This window comes from Sapajus apella, unplaced genomic scaffold (genome assembly GCF_009761245.1).
Source record: "Sapajus apella isolate SASKATOON/1434 unplaced genomic scaffold, GSC_monkey_1.0 scaffold3, whole genome shotgun sequence".
NCBI lineage: Eukaryota > Metazoa > Chordata > Mammalia > Primates > Cebidae > Sapajus > Sapajus apella.
This window is the reverse complement of record NW_022436943.1, coordinates 36,233,346-36,253,296: the sequence shown is the minus strand read 5'-3', so window position 1 is coordinate 36,253,296 and position 19,951 is coordinate 36,233,346. Positions and strand designations below refer to the sequence as shown.

Here is a 19,951-nt window from a genome sequence, read left to right as displayed (position 1 = left end):
TTTATTTGAGTCCCTTAACAGATCTCATAGCATCATCTGCCAGTTCTTCTGGCCAAATTCTGCTTCTACATTCTTTATATTTTTATTATGCCAAACTACTTTCACAATGTACCTCGAATCCCAGTGGCAAATTATATTACATCTCTCTGGCTGCTGTAAGAAATTGCCATGAGTTTTATAGTCACAAATAATAGATTTTTTTTTTTCCTCATAGCACTGGAGGCCAGAAGTCCAAAATCCGCTTTACTGCACTGAAATTAATTTGCTGGCAGAACCCTTCTTCCCTTGTTCCTTCCCCATCCAAGGTCTCAAGAATGAGAGAATCTCTTCCTTTTTTTTCTGCTTATAGTGGCTGCTGGCATTCTTTGAATTCTGGCCACATCACTCCAATTTCTGCCTCTGGGCTCACATGGTCTTCTCTTCTATGAGTGTCGAATCTCCCTGTGGCCCTTTTCCCCTTTCTCAAGATTCTTAAAGTAAGCTTACTTGAAAGACCCTTTCCATATATGGTAGTATTTACAGGTTCCAGGGACCAGAACCTATCTTCAGGAGCCATTATTCAGCTATACACACTAGACATATATATCCAGAAGTTAACTGACTTTCTTTCTCCCACCTAGATAACAGATTTTCCTGGAGTTGTCTATATTTTAGCTCTTGCTACCCCACTACTCTAAATAACTCAGAAAAGAAAAGAAATTGCAAAATTATTTCCCCATTGGGAAAAAATTCTGTTGGTTGCTGGTTCATGCTAATGACTGTTTATTTTTATGTACTGAGGCTCTGGAGTTTAATTAGATCCCATTTGTCTGCTTTGGCTTTTGTTGCCAATGCCTTGGCCTTTTAGTCATGAAGGCCTTGCCTATGCCTATGTCCTGAATGGTTTTGCCTAGGTTTTCTTCTAGGGTTTTCATGGTGTTAGGTCTTATGTTTAAATTCTTAATCCATCTGGAGTTAATTTTAGTGTAAGGTGTCAGGAAGGGGTCCAGTTTCTGCTTTCTGCCCATGGCTAGCCAGTTTTCCCAACACCATTTATTAAACAGGGAATCCTTTCCCCATTGCTTGTTTCTGTCAAATTTGTCAAAGATCAGATGGTTGTAGATGTGTGGCATTGCCTCCAAGGCCTCTGTTCTGTTCCATTGGTCTATATCTCTGTTTTGGTACCAGTATCATGCTGTTTTGATTACTATAGTATTGTAGTACAGTTTGAAATCAGGTAGTGTGAGGTCTCCAGCTTTATTCTTTTTGCTTAGGATTGTCTTGGCTATATGCAGATGCTCTTTTTGTTTTATATGAAGTTTAAGGTGGTTTTTTCCAGTTCTGTGGAGAAGATCATTGGCAGCTTGAAGGGGATAGTGTTGAATTTATAAATTACTTTGGGCAGTATGGCCATTTTGGCAATATTGATTCTTCCTAACCATGAGCATGGAATGTTTTTCCACTTGTTTGTGTCCTCTTTTATTTCATTGAGCAGTGGTTTGTAGTTCTCCTTGAAGAGGTCCTTTACATCCGTTGTTAGTTGTATTCCTAGGTATTTTATTCTCTTTGTAGCAATTGTGAATGGGAGTTCACTCTTGATTTGGCTCTTTGTTAATCTCGTGTTGGTGTATAGGAATGCTTGTGATTTCTGCAGTGATTTTTGTATCCTGAGACTTTGCTGAAGTTGCTTATCAGTTTAAGGAGATTTTGGGCTGAGGTAACAGGATCTTCTAAATATACAATCATGCAAATAGAGACAATTTGATTTCCTCCCTTCCTAATTGAATACCCTTTATTTCTTTTTCTTCTCTGATTGATCTGGCTAGAGCTTCCAATGACAAAGGGCTAATATCCAGAATCTACAAAGAGCTAAAGCAGATTTACAAGAAAAAAAAAACAAACAAACCCATTCAAAAGTGGGCAAAGTGTGTGAACAGACACTTTTCAAAAGAAGACATATATGAGGCAAACAAACATGAAAAAATGCTCATCATCACTGGCCATTAGAGAAATGCAAATCAAAACCATATCGAGATACCATCTCATGCCAGTTAGAATGGCAACCATTAAAAAATCTAGAGACAACAGATTGCTGAAGAAGATGTAGAGAAATAGGAATACTTATACACTGTTGGTGGGAGTGTAAATTAGTTCAACCATTGTGGAAGACAGTGTGGTGATTCCTCAAGGATCTAGAAATAGAAATTCCATTTAACCCAGCAATCTCAATACTGGGTATAAAACCTAAGGATGATAAATCATTCTATTATAAAGACACATGCACACGTATGTTCACTGCAAAGCTGTTTACAGTAACAAAGACATGGAACCAACACAAAGCCCATCAATGATAGACTGGACAGGGAAAATATGGCACATATACACCATAGAATACTATGCAGCCATAAAAAACAATGAGTTTGTGTCCTTTGTAGGGACATGGATGAATCTAGAAACCATCATTCTCAGCAAACTGACATAAGAACAGAAAATCAAACACTGCATGTTCTCACTTATAGTGAGAATTCATAGTGAGTGTGTTGAAAAATGACAATACATGGACACAGGGAGGGAGCATCTCATATTGGGGTCTGTGGGGAGGGCTAGGAGAGGGACAGCAGTGGTTGTAGAGGTTGGGGAGGGACATGGGGAGAAATGCCAAATATAGGTGACGGGGGATGGAGGCAGCAAAATACCTTGCCATGTATATACCTATGCAATAATCCTGCATGCTCTGCACATGTACCCCAGAACCTAAAAAACAGAAAAGAAATTATTCTCAAATTTATACTTTCACATCCTCTCCTATTCACATCACACAAAATTTAATAACTTCCTCTACAGCAACACATGTGACATCTGGGTTCCCATTTTTACTACTCCTGCCTCCAATACACTTCAGTCTCTTGTTGTTTTTTACTGCAATACATATTGAAATATTACTGAAATAGGTATTGAAATTGTCTTTTCACTTTTACTTTCTTCGCCCAATGCAGTGGTGTACTTAGAGCACAGTCCTAATTATTTTCTTCCTCTGACTTCTAAAACCTTTACCGGAAAACTGAAGATATCGCTGTGTCTTGAAGTGCACAGTTATTATGCTAGTGTTTAGTTTTCTGTTGAGTCTCTCCCGAATCTTCCTCATAGCTAAGATTTATTGAGTCCTTACCACATGCTGGGCACTTTATATGAATTAACTAATTTAATTTTTACAATGGATCTATGAATTAGATACCCTTATGATAATGATTTATGTAAATAATCTAAGGAACAGAAAGATTAACAACCTTCCCAGAGTGACGTGCCAGTGAGTAGAGTGAGCCAGGAAGTTGCAAACCCAGGCTCTTTGATTCTAAGTTATCTTGTATTTAGCTACTAAGCTCTAGTCTTTCGAACTTTTTAATACTTTCTCTAACTTTACATGTGTATTTCACCTTGTGTAAATAACCTCCACTGTGGCTAAATAAGATTACTCACGGTCTACTAAATCTAGCTCATGATTTGCCTCCTTTTACATTGTTAGACACTCAATAATTTCCTTCCGTGGAAAAACTCAATATCTTAAGCTTAGCCCAAATGTCAACTTCTGCATGAATCTTCACATTTTTCAAAAAGCTGAATGCAGTATTTTCTTCCCCTAAAGTGAAAGAAAGGGAAATTCAGATATGAAGAGGGAATTGATAATTGTTTAAGGAGGTATTACAATTATACAGCTTTACTTCTGCTCTTCTTCCTGTCTTAGAACATTGCCATGAGGTCTAATGCCAATCATACAGGCAGGGTATCTATTGCCATGTGGCATTCACCCCTGGAAAGAGGCACCAGCATTCATTTTTGTGAAAGAATAATGATGGGTTATTTCACAGATAAGAAATTTTTAATGAGTGAAATTGCTGCAATTATTTAGTGAATGAGTGCAGTATGTATATTTTCAACACAGTTCAGGTAAAAAAAGAAACGTAATAAAATTATTCCTTTTTCTCTTCTAAAACTACAATTTTTTTTTTTTAAATAGCAAAATAGTATCTGCAGTTGTGAGAGTCCTGTGGGTTCTTGCAAAAGCTCAAGCTGTGCCAAGTGTTGTGCAATAAAGTAACATATGCCTCTTTCTTTAAATAAAATTTAATAGACAGGAGAGAATTAAGCTTCCCCAGTATTCCCTTTCTCAACTTTAAGGACTTTCACAGTGACTTAGTTATTATAACCCTATTCATTAAAATAATTTTATAAATACACATTTGAGTTAATTACAAAATATTACTTTTGGTCATCCATAATGAGACTTCTTAAAAATATCCATGTTAAAAATCTTTAAATAAAAGGAAGAGAAGAAATTGAGCAAATTTTATGTAAGAAAAGGATAAATTAAAAGTATCCAGAAATAAACCTGGTTTTAAAAAGGCATGTTCTAAGGTCCTGTAGGCTTGTAGACCACAAATCTGGTTTTTCCTAAAAGCTACAAGCAAATCAGAAAACTCAATCAGTAACATATAAATAAAACGAACCAATTGTTTTGAACATGCATTGAGATTCTGGCACTGAGTCTTTGGATTAACTCAAAGCTTTTGAAAAGGGAATGTTCTGAGATAATAACAGACACTGCTCAGGTTATACCCGTAATGAACATTGCTAGGTGCTACAAAGGCTTTTCTATGTAAAAATCAGTCCATGTAAGCCAGTGCAATAATGGCAAAAATCAGTTCTGTCAAAAACCCTTCTATAAAGGGTCACTATCATGTGGTCTAGAATTTGAACTCTCTTTTCCAAGGTGGTATGGTGGACTATAGTTATGTGTATCTGGTTCGAAATTTACATTCTTACCTGTAATTATTATTTCACAGGTGCAAGTTGTTAGCTTTGCTACAGAACATAATTGGGATTCTCTGGACTTTTATGATGGAGGAGACAACAATGCTCCAAGGCTTGGAAGTTATTCAGGTAAATAAGATATCTGTGCTTAATTAAAATGCAGAAATAACTGGAATATAAAAAAATAAAGAGCTATCTACAACTCTTACTTGGTAGTTTTAATTTGCTTTTTACAAACTATACACAAAAATACAAGGACTGAAGTTTAAAAGATTTGATATCAATATTGCTGTTTAAAACCTAATTATATTCTTACTACTTATTTCTATATTTGTGTAATTATTTATTTATGGTTTTATGTTACTAGCAATAGTTTCAGCTGAGTTGGGGTTCAGGAATAGTATGTGTGCCCTTTTCCTTAAAGGAAATGGATGAGCAATAATAATTAAAAATTAGACTGTGCTTTGAATTATGTGCTATGGAGTCATGACAGTGATCACTGAGTTAGTATAACAACCAGGTAAATGCTACAAGATACTCTTAAGTGAGAATAAAGAGAATACAGAATCATTTCTAGGAAATGAATACAATTGTATAAAGTTAGTATATGCATGTTTAACAAGACCAGAAGAAATAAAATAAAAGTCTTATTTTTTTATATAAGATGTTGACTGGTTTCTAAAATATGTTAGATTTATTAAGGTTTTTATTTTTTGGGATGTAGCCTTACTCTGTCTCCTAGGCTGGAGTGCAGTGGTGAGATCTTGGTTAACTGCATCCTCTGCCTCCTAGGTCCAGCGAATTCTCCTGACTCAGCCTCCAGAGTAGCTGGGACTATAGGCATGCACTACCACACCCAGCTCATTTTTGTATTTTTTGGTAGAAACATGGTTTCGCCGTGTTGGCCAGGCTGGTCTTAAACTCTTGACCTCAGGTGATCTACCTGCCTCAGCCTCCCAAAGTGCTGAGATTACAGGTGTGAGCCACAACACCCAGCTAGATTTATTGACATTTTAAAGGTAATTTATGCAATAATTTAAAATTTTCTTTTGGCATATAGACGTTGAAATAAAAAGTTTTATTTTGTTAATTTTTTACTATTTTTTTAATCTCTAGAAATATGAATATAGCTAACCTATTAACTTATTCATTTCAGATATGCTGGAACAAATTTGAATGGATTTAGGCTTTTAAGAGATTTTTAAATAGAGTAGCGGAATCAATTTTTAGCATCACCAATGTGGAAAAGAAAGAAATACCTGGAGCAGGTGTTATTGGATTTAGGCATGAACAATACAGATTTAGATAGAAATCTTAGAAAACTCTCGTACAATTTTTAGTACACTTTTATTTATAATAGGTTAGGGGTAATATTTTATTATTATTATTATTATTTTCATTTTTAGAGACAGAGTCTGGCTGGGTTGCCCAGGCTGGAGTGCAGTGGTGCAGTCATAGCTCACTGCAGCCTTGAATTCTTAAGCTTAAGTGATCCATCTGCTTCAGCTTCCTGAATAGCTGGGACTACAGGCGTGTGCCACAATCCCAATTATTTTTTATTTTTTATTATATTTTAGAGGTTGGATCTCCCTATGTTGCCCAGTCTCGTCTCCAACTCCTGGCCTCAAGTGATCTTCCTGTCTTATAGACTCCTGATAAGCTGGAATTGTAATCCCGTGATTAATACATGAGCCACCACACCCATCTGTAATACTTTTAAAATAATAATATAATGATAGTAAAAGTGATAAGTAACAGCGGTTGATTACCAAGTGCTAGCTTTGTTTGATATTTGCCATGCATTTCCTTATTTGATCTCTCTAGCAGACCTATGTAATTGAGGTTTAGGTAGATTAAGTTCCTTGCGATTGTACAACTAATGTTAGAATGAGATTGGGACACCACTGGTGTGACTCCAGAACCAAAGCTCTTAATCACCAAGATCCTCTAAGAGACTTAAGGCAGGTGACATGACCTTTTAAGTTTCTGTTTATCCCTGTCTTCAGTTGTTGCTGTTAGCACACTATGGCCAAAAAAAAAGCAACTGTGTGCTCTGTAATAAGTTCCTTTTGTTATTTCATAGAAGATATCAGGGGTGAGGTCCACAAAGTTGTACAAAGCAAATATAAAGAAGCTAGTTACTTATAAAAAAATGTATGTAATGATCTCAACTCATATGCTTGTTGATCTTTGTCTTAAAATGTAGAATTAATGCTTAGTTATTTTCATGCTTGCCATTTGAAACTGCTAGAGTTGGAGTCAAAGATCTTAAACTATTAGCTCAATAGCAAAGTCAAGAAATAACTAATTCAAGTAGATATTTTATATTTTCCAACTTAATAACTTAATAAAATAAATTTGATCTCCTTCAGAAATCCAGAAAATCATAATTATAATACATTTGCTGAAAGACAAAAGTAACAGTAGTTCATAATTGAAATTATTTGGAAAGCTGACTGCCAGCTTTGCTGTCAGAGGCACTTGACCTGGTATAGAATAATCTATCTTTCTCTATCTGTCTAACTTTAATTCACTATGAAAAGGAAATCAATGACTATATTATCTGACTCATACAAGCTTGTTACTATACTACAAAAATCACATGCAGGCTGGGCACAGTGGCTCACACCTGTAATCCCAGCATTTTGGGAGGCCAACCTGGGTGGATCACCTGAAGTCAGGGGCTCAAGAACAACCTGGCCAACATAGTAAAACTTTGTCTCTATTAAAAATGTAAAAATTAGCTGGACATGGTGGCGGATGCCTGTAATCCCAGCTACTCAGGAGGCTGAGGCTAGAGAATCACTTTAACCCTGGAGGCAGAGATTGCGGTGAGCCAAGATTTCACCACTGCACACCAGCCCAGTCCACAAGACTGAAACTCCATCTCAAAAAAAAAAAAAAAAAAAAAAAAAAAATCACAAGCAAAGTTCAAAATTAAGCTTATTATTTATTCATTTTTAGTTTGCAAACTCTGTTTTATTTATTGTTTTTGTTTCTTTTAAAATTAATTCACAAATATGTTATATCAGGCAGTTAAAACTGGTTATACTTTGATAAGCAGAAGCTTCTGGTATAACACAGTCTTCCAAAAAACATATTGGAAAACAGAGAGAATACACAGTAATAATCTCTTTGAACACAATCATTGGAAACATTCATGTTTTTAACAAAATATAACTTTACATATATTTGTATTTATTGTTTATTATTAGCTCATGCATGCAATACTGAAATTCACATGAAATTTAACATTTATTTTAGGTAACCATGTCAAATATACAGCTTTAACTCTCGCCAGCTCTTTTTGCTCCTACCTATTTTTAAGAAGCAATTTAAAGTCATCTCAAGTGGTCTGTCTTCTTGGAAACAGGAAAAGTACAATGAAAGAGGATTGTGAAAAAAAATATTTCTATTAAATATTTTTGAGAAACAGCTTAATTAATGCATATTTTTAGTGGTAATCTATTGGCTGATTAGTAAACTTACTTCATTTTGTTATAGTATTTATTACCTGACCATTGGCTTGCCTTCTCAATTATCATTTCAGGAACAACAATACCTCATCTTTTGAATAGTACGTCTAACAATCTGTATCTAAATTTTCAATCAGACATCAGTGTTTCTGCTGCAGGATTTCATCTTGAATACACAGGTAAAAATAATATCATGTGCTGTTCAGAAAGGTTGAGAACAAATTTATATTAATTAAAAATAGTTTTGTGAATATGTATATATTATAGCAACTTTCTCAAATAAAACTGTCTTATTTTCTTAAAATTTTGAAGTATTACTTCAATTCAGTTACAAAATTATAGGGATAAGTTTTAATGATTTCACAAAAATTTACAAGTATTTCTTTTGTTATTAATTAATGTGAAATCTACCATTACAACAAATGTTTAAGTGTGAAATATTGTATTAACTATAAGTCCAATATTATGCAACAGCTCTGTAGAACTTATTCATGTTGAATGACTGAATCTTTATACCCATTGAACCACAGCTCTTTATTTCCCCCTCTTCCTATCCGCTGGCAACCACCATTCTACTCCGTTTCTTTGGGTTTGACTATTTTAGATTTGCCATGGAAGTGGAATAATGAAGTATTTATCCTCCTGTGATTGGTTTAGTTTACTGTGTAATGCCCTCCAGGTTCATCTGGAGGTCCTTTGGTCTGTATTTCTGTTTTTATCCAGTATTACACTGTTTTGGTTAACTGTATCTTTGTAATATATAATCAGGAAGCGTGAACCCAACACTTTTGTTCTTGCCCCAGAATTCTTTGGCTATTCAAGATCTCTTGTGGTTCTGTATGCATGTTAGTATTTTTTCTTTATTTGTGGAAAAACATGTCCCTGATTTTGATAAGCATTGAATTGAATCTGTAGGTTGCTTTGTATAGTATGGACATTTTAAGATTATTAAGTATTCTAATCCATAAACATAGGATGTATTTCTAATTACTTGTGCCTTTTGTAATTTTTCTTCTGTAGGTTTTGTTTTATTTTGTTTGTTTTTGAGATGGAGTTTCGCCCTTGTAACCCAGGCTGGAATGTAATAGCATGATCTTGGATCACTGCAACCTCTGCCTCCTGGGTTCAAGTGATTTCCCTGCCTCAGCCTCCCAAGTAGCTGGAATTACAGTGCTCAACACCACACCCTGCTAATTTTATATTTTTAGAAGAGACAGGGTTTCAGCATGTTGTTCAGGCTGATCTTGAACTCCTGACCTCAGGTGATCCACCAGCTTCAGCCTCCTAAAATTTCGGGATTACAGGTGTGAGCCACCTTGCCCGGCCTAGTATTTTGTAATTTTTGGTGTACAAGTCTTTCACCTTCTTGGTTAAGTTTATTCTTAACCAAGAATAAAAATAAAATTCTATGATATTTTATTTTTTTCATGCTGTTGCAAATAGGATTATTTCTTTAATTTCCTTTTAGGATAGTTTATTTTTAGTATATAGAAACAGTTGATTCTTTGTATATAAATTTTGTATTTTGCAACTTTACTGATTGATTTATTAGTTCTAACAGTTTTTTTTTTTAATGGAGTCTCTTCAACTTTACTGATACATAATGATTATTCATATTTCTGGGATATATGTGATATTTTTGTAGATGTATACAATGTTTAGTGATCAAATTGTGATAATTGGATTATCATTTATAACATAAATCATTTATCGTTTTTTTTTATGTAGGGAGCATTCCAAGCCTTTCTTCTTATTAAAATATACAGTAACTTAGCATTAACTATAATCCCCGTTTATCAAACATCAGAATTTATTCTATTGAACTGTATTTTTGAACCCATTAACCAACCTCTTTTCATCCCTGTCTGCCAAGCCACCCATCTCAGCCTGGGGTAACCATCATTCTACTCGTTATTTCCATGAGATCAACTTTTTTAGCTTCCACATATGCATGAGAATATGCAATATCCATTTTTCCATGCCTGGCTCATTTCACTTAACATCTTCTAGTTCTACTCATGTTGCTGCAAATGACAGGATTTCAGTTTTATGGCTGAATAGTGCTCCATTATAATATATACCACGTTTTTCCCTATCCATTCATCTATTTATGGACACAGTTGATTCACAATAGCCATATCTTGTGAATAGTGCTGCAATAAACATGGAAGTGCCAGTATCCCTTTGATATGCTGATTTTCTTTCTTTTGGATATATACCCAGCAGTGGGATTGCTGGATCTTACGTAGTTCCAGTTTTTCTTTTTTTACGAAACCTCCCTACTATTGTTTAAAATGCCTTGACTAATTTACATTCCCACTAACAAGGTATAAGAGTTCCCTTTTCTCCACATTTTTTGTTTGTTTGTTTGATAATACCCACTTTAACTGGGGGAAGATGACATCTCATTGTGGTCCATGAATCTTTATGTTGTTCCACATTTAGGATTTTCTCATCTGTAGGCAGGGACAATTTTACTTCTTCCTTTTTGACTTGGATGTCTTTTGTTTCTATTTCTTGACTAACTCCTCTGGCTAGGACTTACAATAGTATTTTGATTAGAAGTGGAGAGAATGGATATGCTTACCTTTTTCCTGATCACAAAGAAAATGCTTTTTGTTTCTTACCATTCAGTATGATGTTAGTTATGAGCTTTTCATATATGTCCTTAATTATGTTGAGGTAAATTTCTTATACACTTAGGTTTTTGAGAGTTTTTAATAATGAAATGGTGTCAAATACATTTTTTGCATCCATTGATACAATCATGTGACTTTTATTCTTCACTCCGTTAATGTGGTATATCACATTTATTGATTTGTGTACGCTTTACCATTGTTGCATCTCAGGAATAAATTCCACTTGGTTGTGTTATATGTTTTTTTAACCTGCTGCTAGATTTAGCTTACTAGCATGTTGTTGAGGATTTTTGCATCCATGTTCAGAAGGGATATTGGATTATAGTTTTCTTTTCTTGTGGTGACTCTGGCTTTGGTAATAGGGCAGCGCTGACAGCAATAAATAAATTTAGACATATTTTCCCCTCTTCAATTTTTTTGGAAGAGTTTGAGAAGGATTGAACTTAATTCTTTAAATGTAAGGTAGAATTCACCAGTGAAGCCATCTGGTACTGTGCCTTTCTTTGTTGGGAGGGTTTTGTTAAGTGATTCAGTCTTCTTACTAGTTACTGGTCCATGTAGATTTTCTGTTTCCTTACAATTTAGTCTTGGTAACGTTTATATTTCTATGAATTTTCCCATTTTTCTAGGTTATCCAATTTTTTGGTGTGTAATTATTCATAGCATTCTCTTATTCTTTTAATTTCTGTGCATCAATTGTAATGCCTGCTTTATAATTATAAGTATTTTTAAATTGTGAAAAGGGAGCAAGATCCTGTAGAAATTTTGAAACTGTAATTAGAATAAGTGGCTACTCTTGATATAGAAAATGTACATTCGTCTCCCAAATTCCTGCAAAACTTTTCATCATAAAAATAGTTTAGTTCTCCAGTTAAACATATATATGAGACAGTATGTCATTCTATATATAATGTTATCACAAATGTAATTAAGTGAGTGTTTGGGTAACTGTGGTTTTTCTTACTTTCTTCTTAAAGTGTAAGCTCCAGAAGACAAAATCTGTCATAGCACTTTGCCATGTCCATTTAGAGTATTTTTGTGTCTTTAACACTGAGGCCAGTTCCTGCAACTTAGCCATTCAAAATATATTTGTTGAATGAATAAATAAATGAATAGACATAAAACCCAGAGGTAAAAGATAACAAACATTTAATATTGGTATATATCATTAACGTTAGTGTACCTACACTGATGCTGGTGCTCATAATGGGATTTAGAACGTAGGTGTTGCATATGTTTTGTAATTCTGCTGGCTTCTGCTTCCTGAAGGTACTCCACTGAGTATTAGCTACTCAATATCAACTCACTCAGGCCAATTATTACCTCACTGAAGTACCATTACCTAAACTGGAAGTTTTGATAGAGGAGAAACTCTCAGTGGGAGCGAACAACAGCTGCAATTGATAAGCATTTGCTAAGTAAATAATAGTTTATTGATTTTTTATATGTTTTGGTTTTATAATGAAGTTTACTTTTCAGTTACTGCTAGATTCAGATACAATAAATGTATTACTATAATGCAAATACATGACAAATCCTTAAAATTCATTCATTCATTCTTTATTAAACCAATAAATACTTTGAACACCTAACACATGTCAGGCACTATGCTTGACATAGAAAATGTGAAGATAGATATGTCACAGTATCTTTCTTTGAAGAGTCTAATAGAAGATTCAGAAAGATAAAGCAATTGAATACAGTAATATATATATATATATTTGTGGTAGATCACCCAAAAGCAATAAATAATCAGCTCCATTAAGGAAATTCAGGGAATACTTAAAACAAGAGGTAACACTTAGGCTGAGTCTTAAAAAATAAGTAGGAGTTTTACAGTTAAGCAAGAAGGGATGGATAGATTTAGCAGAGGAAACTTTATGGTAAGACAGAGGTATGAAATATGCCACATTAGGAAAAATTCAAACTATTTCAGTAGGGGTGGCACATCAAATTTGAGGAAGTGGCAGTAACTAAGGCTGCATATATAGGCATGACTACTCTTGAAAGGTATAGGATGTCATAATGAAAAATTTGATTTTGTTTTAGGTGCCACAGGACAACAGCAGCATATGTTTTGATAGTTATTCATAATACAGAGCAATAAATTATCATAACTATAAGTAAATTGAAAAAACTTTAAAAAGTCTCTTTAGTAGAGCTTTTGCATTTCTAAAATATGTTGATGAACGCAAAATCTTTTATTGCCTAAGATAATATATTGATCATTAAAATTCACAAAATGATATGGTTATATATAATATTTTTCAAATTGTTCTTTGGTTAGAAATTCTTATTTTTAGTAAATGAGAGAAATTGAGCTGTATCCTAATTAACACATAATAGGTGCAAATAATACATAGTATCTTGCCTTTTAGAACAGAGAATTGCAAGTTTGACTGCCCTTCTTAAGGGAAATCAATAACTAGTCACATTAAATCTCACAATTATAGGTCTTAGAAGCCAACATCTTTGACAGAAAAGACATGCTAGATATAATTTAAGTATTTAAATTATGATCTTTAATTTAGAAAGTAATGTTGAGTGTCTATGTGAAGGACACTCTGCTTAGAACTGCAGGGGAATTGGGAGATGAATTAAACAAATCTCTTTCCTAATTGACTGAAAACTTTATTATATGGAATATGTTTTTCTCTGTACTGCATTTGTGACTGGTTACCCAATTAAGTTACAACTTGTTATTTCTATAAAACGAGCAATCAAGGAAAGCCAGCATCCTCTAAATTAATTATCTGAATCAAACTAAAAAAATGTGAGAAAGAAATTTATTGTTGGTAATGAATGAGCATGAGAATAAATAGATGCATTGGTGTATTTTATGTGCAGTTGCTTTAAATAATAACACTACCAACTCTACTAATGGTCTAGAGGCTATTCAAAATGAATGGCATTTAATCTGTTAGTTTGAATTCACATAATCTAGATGTTTGCAAAGTGATACTTCGGGTTCAAAATGATCCCTAGATACTTCTTAAGAGTGATTAGATAGCTAGATCCTTCACCTAAGAGAAAAATAAATAAAATATAGAGCAGGATATTTATGCAATCTATGAAATGTGTTAACCATATTTTTCAAAACCCACAAGGTGGCAACCTGTTAGAAGATGATATTATAATCTGCAATGCTTTTTAAATCATTGTATTTATAGGCCTTAACCAAGACATCAAGACATTTGCTGAATGCTTCCTTTTAATTGCAACATATTTTAAAACTTCCCATATTAAAGTAAATATAATTAAAAATACCAGCACCACAAAAAGCATTTAAAGGTATAGAAAAATAATAATTTTATCAAATCATAATTTAGCAGAAGTTAATTTTCCATGTAGACAAAGATATTTCTTTTTGAAGAAATTTAATAAATACTTTACTAAACAGTACGCTTGACTACATTGGTCACCAAAAAATACTACAGTTGCATGTGCTGTTTTTAAACAAAGTCAGTGACTCTAAATTAAAATTAGAATAATAACTAGAAAACTAAAAGGATACAGAGAAATAGATGTGAAAAAGAGAGTTACAGAATATGATAAAAGAGAAGGCAAGCAGGGGAGAGGAACTGAAAAAGAGAGGTGAGAAAAGATACATTTAGTTGACAGTGGGAAATCAGTGTCAAAGGGTGACTAATGTTATTTTAATTAATTTTTAAAATTTTAGAATATGTTTCATGTTTGCAAATCTATTGTCTAATTAATAAGGACATAAACATACTATTTGCTAAATATTAAGTTTAAATTCAGGAGAATGGTGGGAGTTTGAACACGAAAATTTCAAGACTAAGTATTGCTTTACAAAATTAAAGACTAACAAATTCTGCTGTGGTCTTTAAGGACAAATGTATAAAACAAACCATGGCAGCATTTTTGGCTACGTTTTTAAGAACAGATTGAATAACAGTTAAAATGTGTTTGGTGGATCAAGTGCTACATAGAGCAGCTGCGGTTTAAAACAATATCCAGCAGGGCAATGAGACAGGCTGACTGTTCACTCAGTTGCACACTGGAGAATATTACTTCCAGAAACCTCAAAGAATACAGTGCCCTCTACTCAAGCACCACAGATTTTTTTCCCACAAATAATCTGTTTTGCTTATGGAAAGGAAATCTTAATTTCTGTCAAGTTTCAAAAAAGATAAGATTCTCTTAGTGGAGAAACACCTATTTTGTGAAAATTGAAGAATCTGTTCATTTGTGAAGGCAGATTTTAATAAGTAGATACAGAAATTTTGAAGAACTTTCTTTGTATTTAGAGGCATCTCAAAATACTGATTGAGATATACGGCCTCTGTAAGAGAAAACTGTGCTTTTTAATGCATGTAAATAAAGACTAAATGATTTTTTTTTTTAATACCTAATTTTAGATGCTTGAGAAAAGCAAAATACTTAAACAACTGGGTACTGGGAAAAAATGATATTGTGCGTGAGTGGTGTGTGTGTGTAAACAAGGTAGGCATATTAACTTTATTCCATCAAGGAGACACCTATTTCACTGTACATCTTTGGGTATTTCATTTGTGACAGTCTCTGAGATAAAAGTTCTGCCCACTGGGTAACATAAGGGAAGAATCACAATAGGGAAATCACAATCTATAATCACACTATGAATACTAGCAACAGATGCAGAACACTTAAAGGTTTTCTATAAAAAAGGATAGTGCTTTTTTTTTTTTTTTTCATCCAAGAAAGTAAATTCTTACTATATTCCTAAAGGAGCATTTTAAATAGTGAAGGTTTCAGGAAACATGACAGGTGTTCTTTCTTAGCAAATGGAAATTTGGCAGAGATTCTTTCCAGCAAGTTAGTGTTTTCTCCATCTGATTTTTCTAGTCATGGGGGTTTCAGAAAAAAAAAAAAACAAAAAACAAAACAAAACAAAAAAAACATCTCTCTCTATATATGCATATAGATAGATTGATTGATTGCTTGATTGATTTTCTAGTGGCATAGTTACTATACTTGCTTTTTATTTACTTAAATGCCTGCTTTTTATGTACTTAAAAGGTAAATTCTGGCAGACAGGTTGATACATTTTTATTTATTTAACCTATTTATTTATTTTTGGAGACAGAGTCTTGCTCTATCACTCACGCTGAAGTGCAGTGGTGCCATCTTGGCTCACTGCAATCTCCACCTCCCAGGTTCAAGCAATTCTCCTGCCTCAGCTTCCTGAGTAGCTGGGACTGCATGTCACACCACCATGCCCAGCTAATTATTTGTATTTTAGTAGTGATGGGGTTTCACTGTGTTTCCCATGCTGGTCTTGAACTCCCTTACTCAGGTGATCAGCCCGCCTCAGCCTCCCAAAGTGCTAGGATTACAGGTATGAGCCCCCACACCCAGCCAGGTAGGGTGATTTTTATTACGATAGTTATCTTTTCCCTTTTGAACGTGAGATAATGGCATTTTAGCTTTAGAATGGCTGACCTTTAATATTACTATTATCACTATCTTCTGAATCAAATTAAAAAATGTAAGAAATAATTTACTGTTGGTAATGAATATGAACAAATGGATGCATTGGTGTATTTTTTATGTAGTTGTTTTAAGTAATAACACTATCAGCTCTCCTAATGGTCCAGAGACAATCAGACAAATGCATTGTTCCTTCCGCTCAACCCTTTCTACACCTTGGTTTTTTTAACATTTCCAGATATTTGGTCATTTCATATCATTATCTTCCTTTCTACTAAATAAAGGCAACATTGTTTAGCCTCTTCTTCCAACAATGATTTCTTATTGTTTCATTTTTCACACATGAATTTTGTAATATTCTCCTACTTAATCAAATGAAGTATTTGTTTTTAGATGTATCATGCCTTTCCTCTCTATTCCTTTTACGATTCATTTCTTCCACTTGACATGCTTTACTTCTCTTCTTCCTTTTTCTAGCTATAAGACTCTTAACTCTTATGTTCTACTCTAAATTGTGTGTGTGTGCGTGTATTATTTTTCTTTGCGAACTTGTCATTCAGCTCCATCAGTGTTCATGTTTTTTTGTTTTAGCCTGTGTTGGAAAAAATCTATTTTGTTTTTGTATGTTGGTAAAAATCTATTTTTTTTTTTTTTATGTTTTGTATGTTTTTGTATGCGGTAGTCCTCATTGTTCCTTTCTTCCACTTTGTTCACTACAGATTAATTTCTGTCTTTGGGACTGTCATTTGTTTGTTTGTTTGTTTGTTTGTTTTTGAGAAACAAGTATTGCTCTGTCACCCAGGCTGGAGTACAATGGCATGATCTTGTCTCACTGCAACTTCTGCCTCCCAGTTTCAAGCAATTCTTCTGCCTTAGCCTCCTGAGTAGCTGGGATTACAGGCACGCACCACCATCCCTGGCTGATATTTGTATTTTTAGTAGAGATGAGGTTTCACCATGTTCGTCAGGCTGGTCTTGAAATCCTGATCCACCTCCTCAGCCTCCCAGAGTGCTGGGATTACAAGCGTGAGCCACAGTGCCTGGCCTTTGCAATTTGTTTTTATCTTAAATATCACAGATTTAATAGGAGAGAAATGTAATTCCTATTTTACTTAAGACTGCGGGCTGGAAATCAGGTTAGCAAGGGGCTGGGGGAGACCTTTAGGAAGGAGTGTAATTCCTGGAGTGTAGGGTATGCTACAGTGCTTGGTGCCACAAGCTTCCTGTGCCACTCCTCAGTGCTCATTGGATCTTAGCAACTTATGTGCTGCTTATCATGAAACACCTGCACACAAGTATTGTCAAGGGCTGAGGAACTGTTTGAGATACCATATCCTGTATGGGAATTGTTTCAAAGGAAATCAGTGACCCCTGCATTCATACAATATTTTAAGAAGAAAAAGAGAAGGAGACCAGCAAGGAGGCTTGCTTCAGAGGAGCAGTACATGTGCAGCCATTTCCCTGCCCAGCAGCGTGTGCCCCATTTCGATGTGGTCTGAGCCCTCACCTCTGCCCACTTCCTTCCACAGGCTGGAGGACAGCAGTGAGATACCCCACAGGAGGCCAGGAGGAATCTGGGCAGTTGCATCTTTTCTGAACATCTTCTCCCTCCTTGCTCCTTTTCTATCCTAAATTTTAACTTTACTGATCAATGCAGCACAGAAGTGGTCTCTTCCTTCTCTGAATTCTGATATCATTTCCTTTTCACCTGTCTCAAAGCCTGTATCTTCATTTGACAAATATTTACTGAACTCTATGTGTGTCAGGCATTGTTCACATTATTGAACAAAAGTGGCAATATACTTTTGCCCCTTGGTTTTACAGTCGATCAGGTGCAGATAGATAAAAAGTGAAAATATAATAAAGGAGTAATCTATATAATATTTTAGAAAATGATGTGTCATTGAAAAAAATAGATGGAGAGTTGAGGGATCAGGACTACTAGGGATGAAAAAAGGGATGTTATGTTGATCAGGGAAGACCTTATGGAGAAGGTGACATTTAAGCAAGTATAGTGGAAGGTGGTACAGGAATAAGCCTTGCTGGTAAGTGCAGATATTGTTTTAGGGAACTGCTAGAACAAATACCGCAAAACAGAAGTATGAAAAAAAAAGTGAGGCAGTAGGAAATTACGTGAGAGATGAAGAGGTAAGTGGGGTCTTATAAGCCATTGGAAGGGCTTTATTTTTGCTCTAATTGAAATAGAAATCATGAGGGAGATTTGAGCAGAGGAATGACATGCTTTGATTTACCAGGTGTTATCATGTTTTGCAGTTACTAATGCTTAGGTAATAATTGTAATTAGCATTCTTGAATTATCTCTCTGCACGAATAGTAAACTGCTTTTGGGCAGTGTGTTGCACACTATTTGTTTCCAATAAGGCGCAACATAATGTATTGCTGGTTTGGTGTCCTCAATGAATATTTGCTGGAAAACTGAAAAAACAAAACAAAACAAAACAATGACTATGTTTATCTGAGGAAGATGATCACTTTGTATGACTATAGATATTGCTTTGGCTATTATCACTCAGTACATAAATACCTGACTTTTTTTTTTTTTTTTTTTTTTTTTAGCAATAGCAAACTGTGATTTATTTATTTAATTTTAATTTATTTTTAGGTTTTCTTTAAGTTCTGGGATACATGTGCAGAATGTGCAGGCTTGTTACATAGGTATACATGTGTCATGGTGGTTTGCTGCACCTATCAATCTATCATCTAGGTTTTAAGCCCCACATACATTAGGTATTTGTGCTAAAATTCTCCCTCCCCTTGTCTCCCAAACCCCGACAGGCCCTGGTGTGTGATGTCCCCCTCCCTGTGTCTATGTGTTCTCATTGTTCAACTCCTATTTATGAGTGAGAGCATGTGGTGTTTGGTTTTCTGTCCCTGTGTTAGTTTGTTGAGGATGATGGTTTCCAGCTTCATCCATGTCTCTTCAAAGGATATGAACTCCTTTTTTTTTAATGGCTACGTAGTATTCCATGGTATATATGTGCCACAGTTTTTTATCCAGTCTATCATTGATGCAAACCATCAATGACTTCTAACAAGCTAGTTGCACCAAATGTGCTAGTTTCTAACATGTACTTTTGTTAATTGGTTATTAAAGAACTAAATTTCAAAAATCATATATTTTAGAAGAAGAAAACTCTTGCTTTTGATTTTGTAACTTTTTTCTTCTTTTCAAGCATTAAACAAATCTAAAAGTTTATATTTTTAAAGGAAGTTTTCTATGTAGCAGAGTTAAATGCTTTCATTTAATTTTCCTTTTAAAATAATAAAAGCAAATAAAACTATTTGATAACATAAGTACTAATATTTGAGGCTCACATTGGCATGTCTATGACTGCTTTCAAAGTGTGGTGAATCCACATTGTAAATGGCCATTTATATCAGAGTATTATGAGCTGTAATTATTTGAATGACTGCTTAGGTTCTTTGATACTAGCTAATAATACTTCCGTTGTCATTATTATAATTACAATAATGAAGGTTACAAAACATTATGCTATTATTATTATATGTTTAAAAAGCTAACATTTTCATGTACTCAGTATATGTCAAGCACATTGCTAAATGTTTTATAGATGTATTTTTATTTAATTTTTT

General features: G+C 34.3%; 1 protein-coding gene across 6 annotated transcripts in view; it reads left to right on the top strand.

Moving 5' to 3' along the window:
• The window catches only part of CSMD3 (CUB and Sushi multiple domains 3), a 1,239,477-nt gene that overhangs the window by 1,075,501 nt on the left and 144,025 nt on the right, over positions 1 to 19,951 (top strand). For all 6 annotated transcript variants that reach the window (XM_032246339.1, XM_032246357.1, XM_032246370.1 and 3 more), the window contains 2 exons: positions 4,821 to 4,917; positions 8,339 to 8,443. In XM_032246339.1, the coding sequence (XP_032102230.1) occupies positions 4,821 to 4,917; positions 8,339 to 8,443 (202 nt within the window). The remainder of the gene's footprint in view (positions 1 to 4,820; positions 4,918 to 8,338; positions 8,444 to 19,951) is intronic.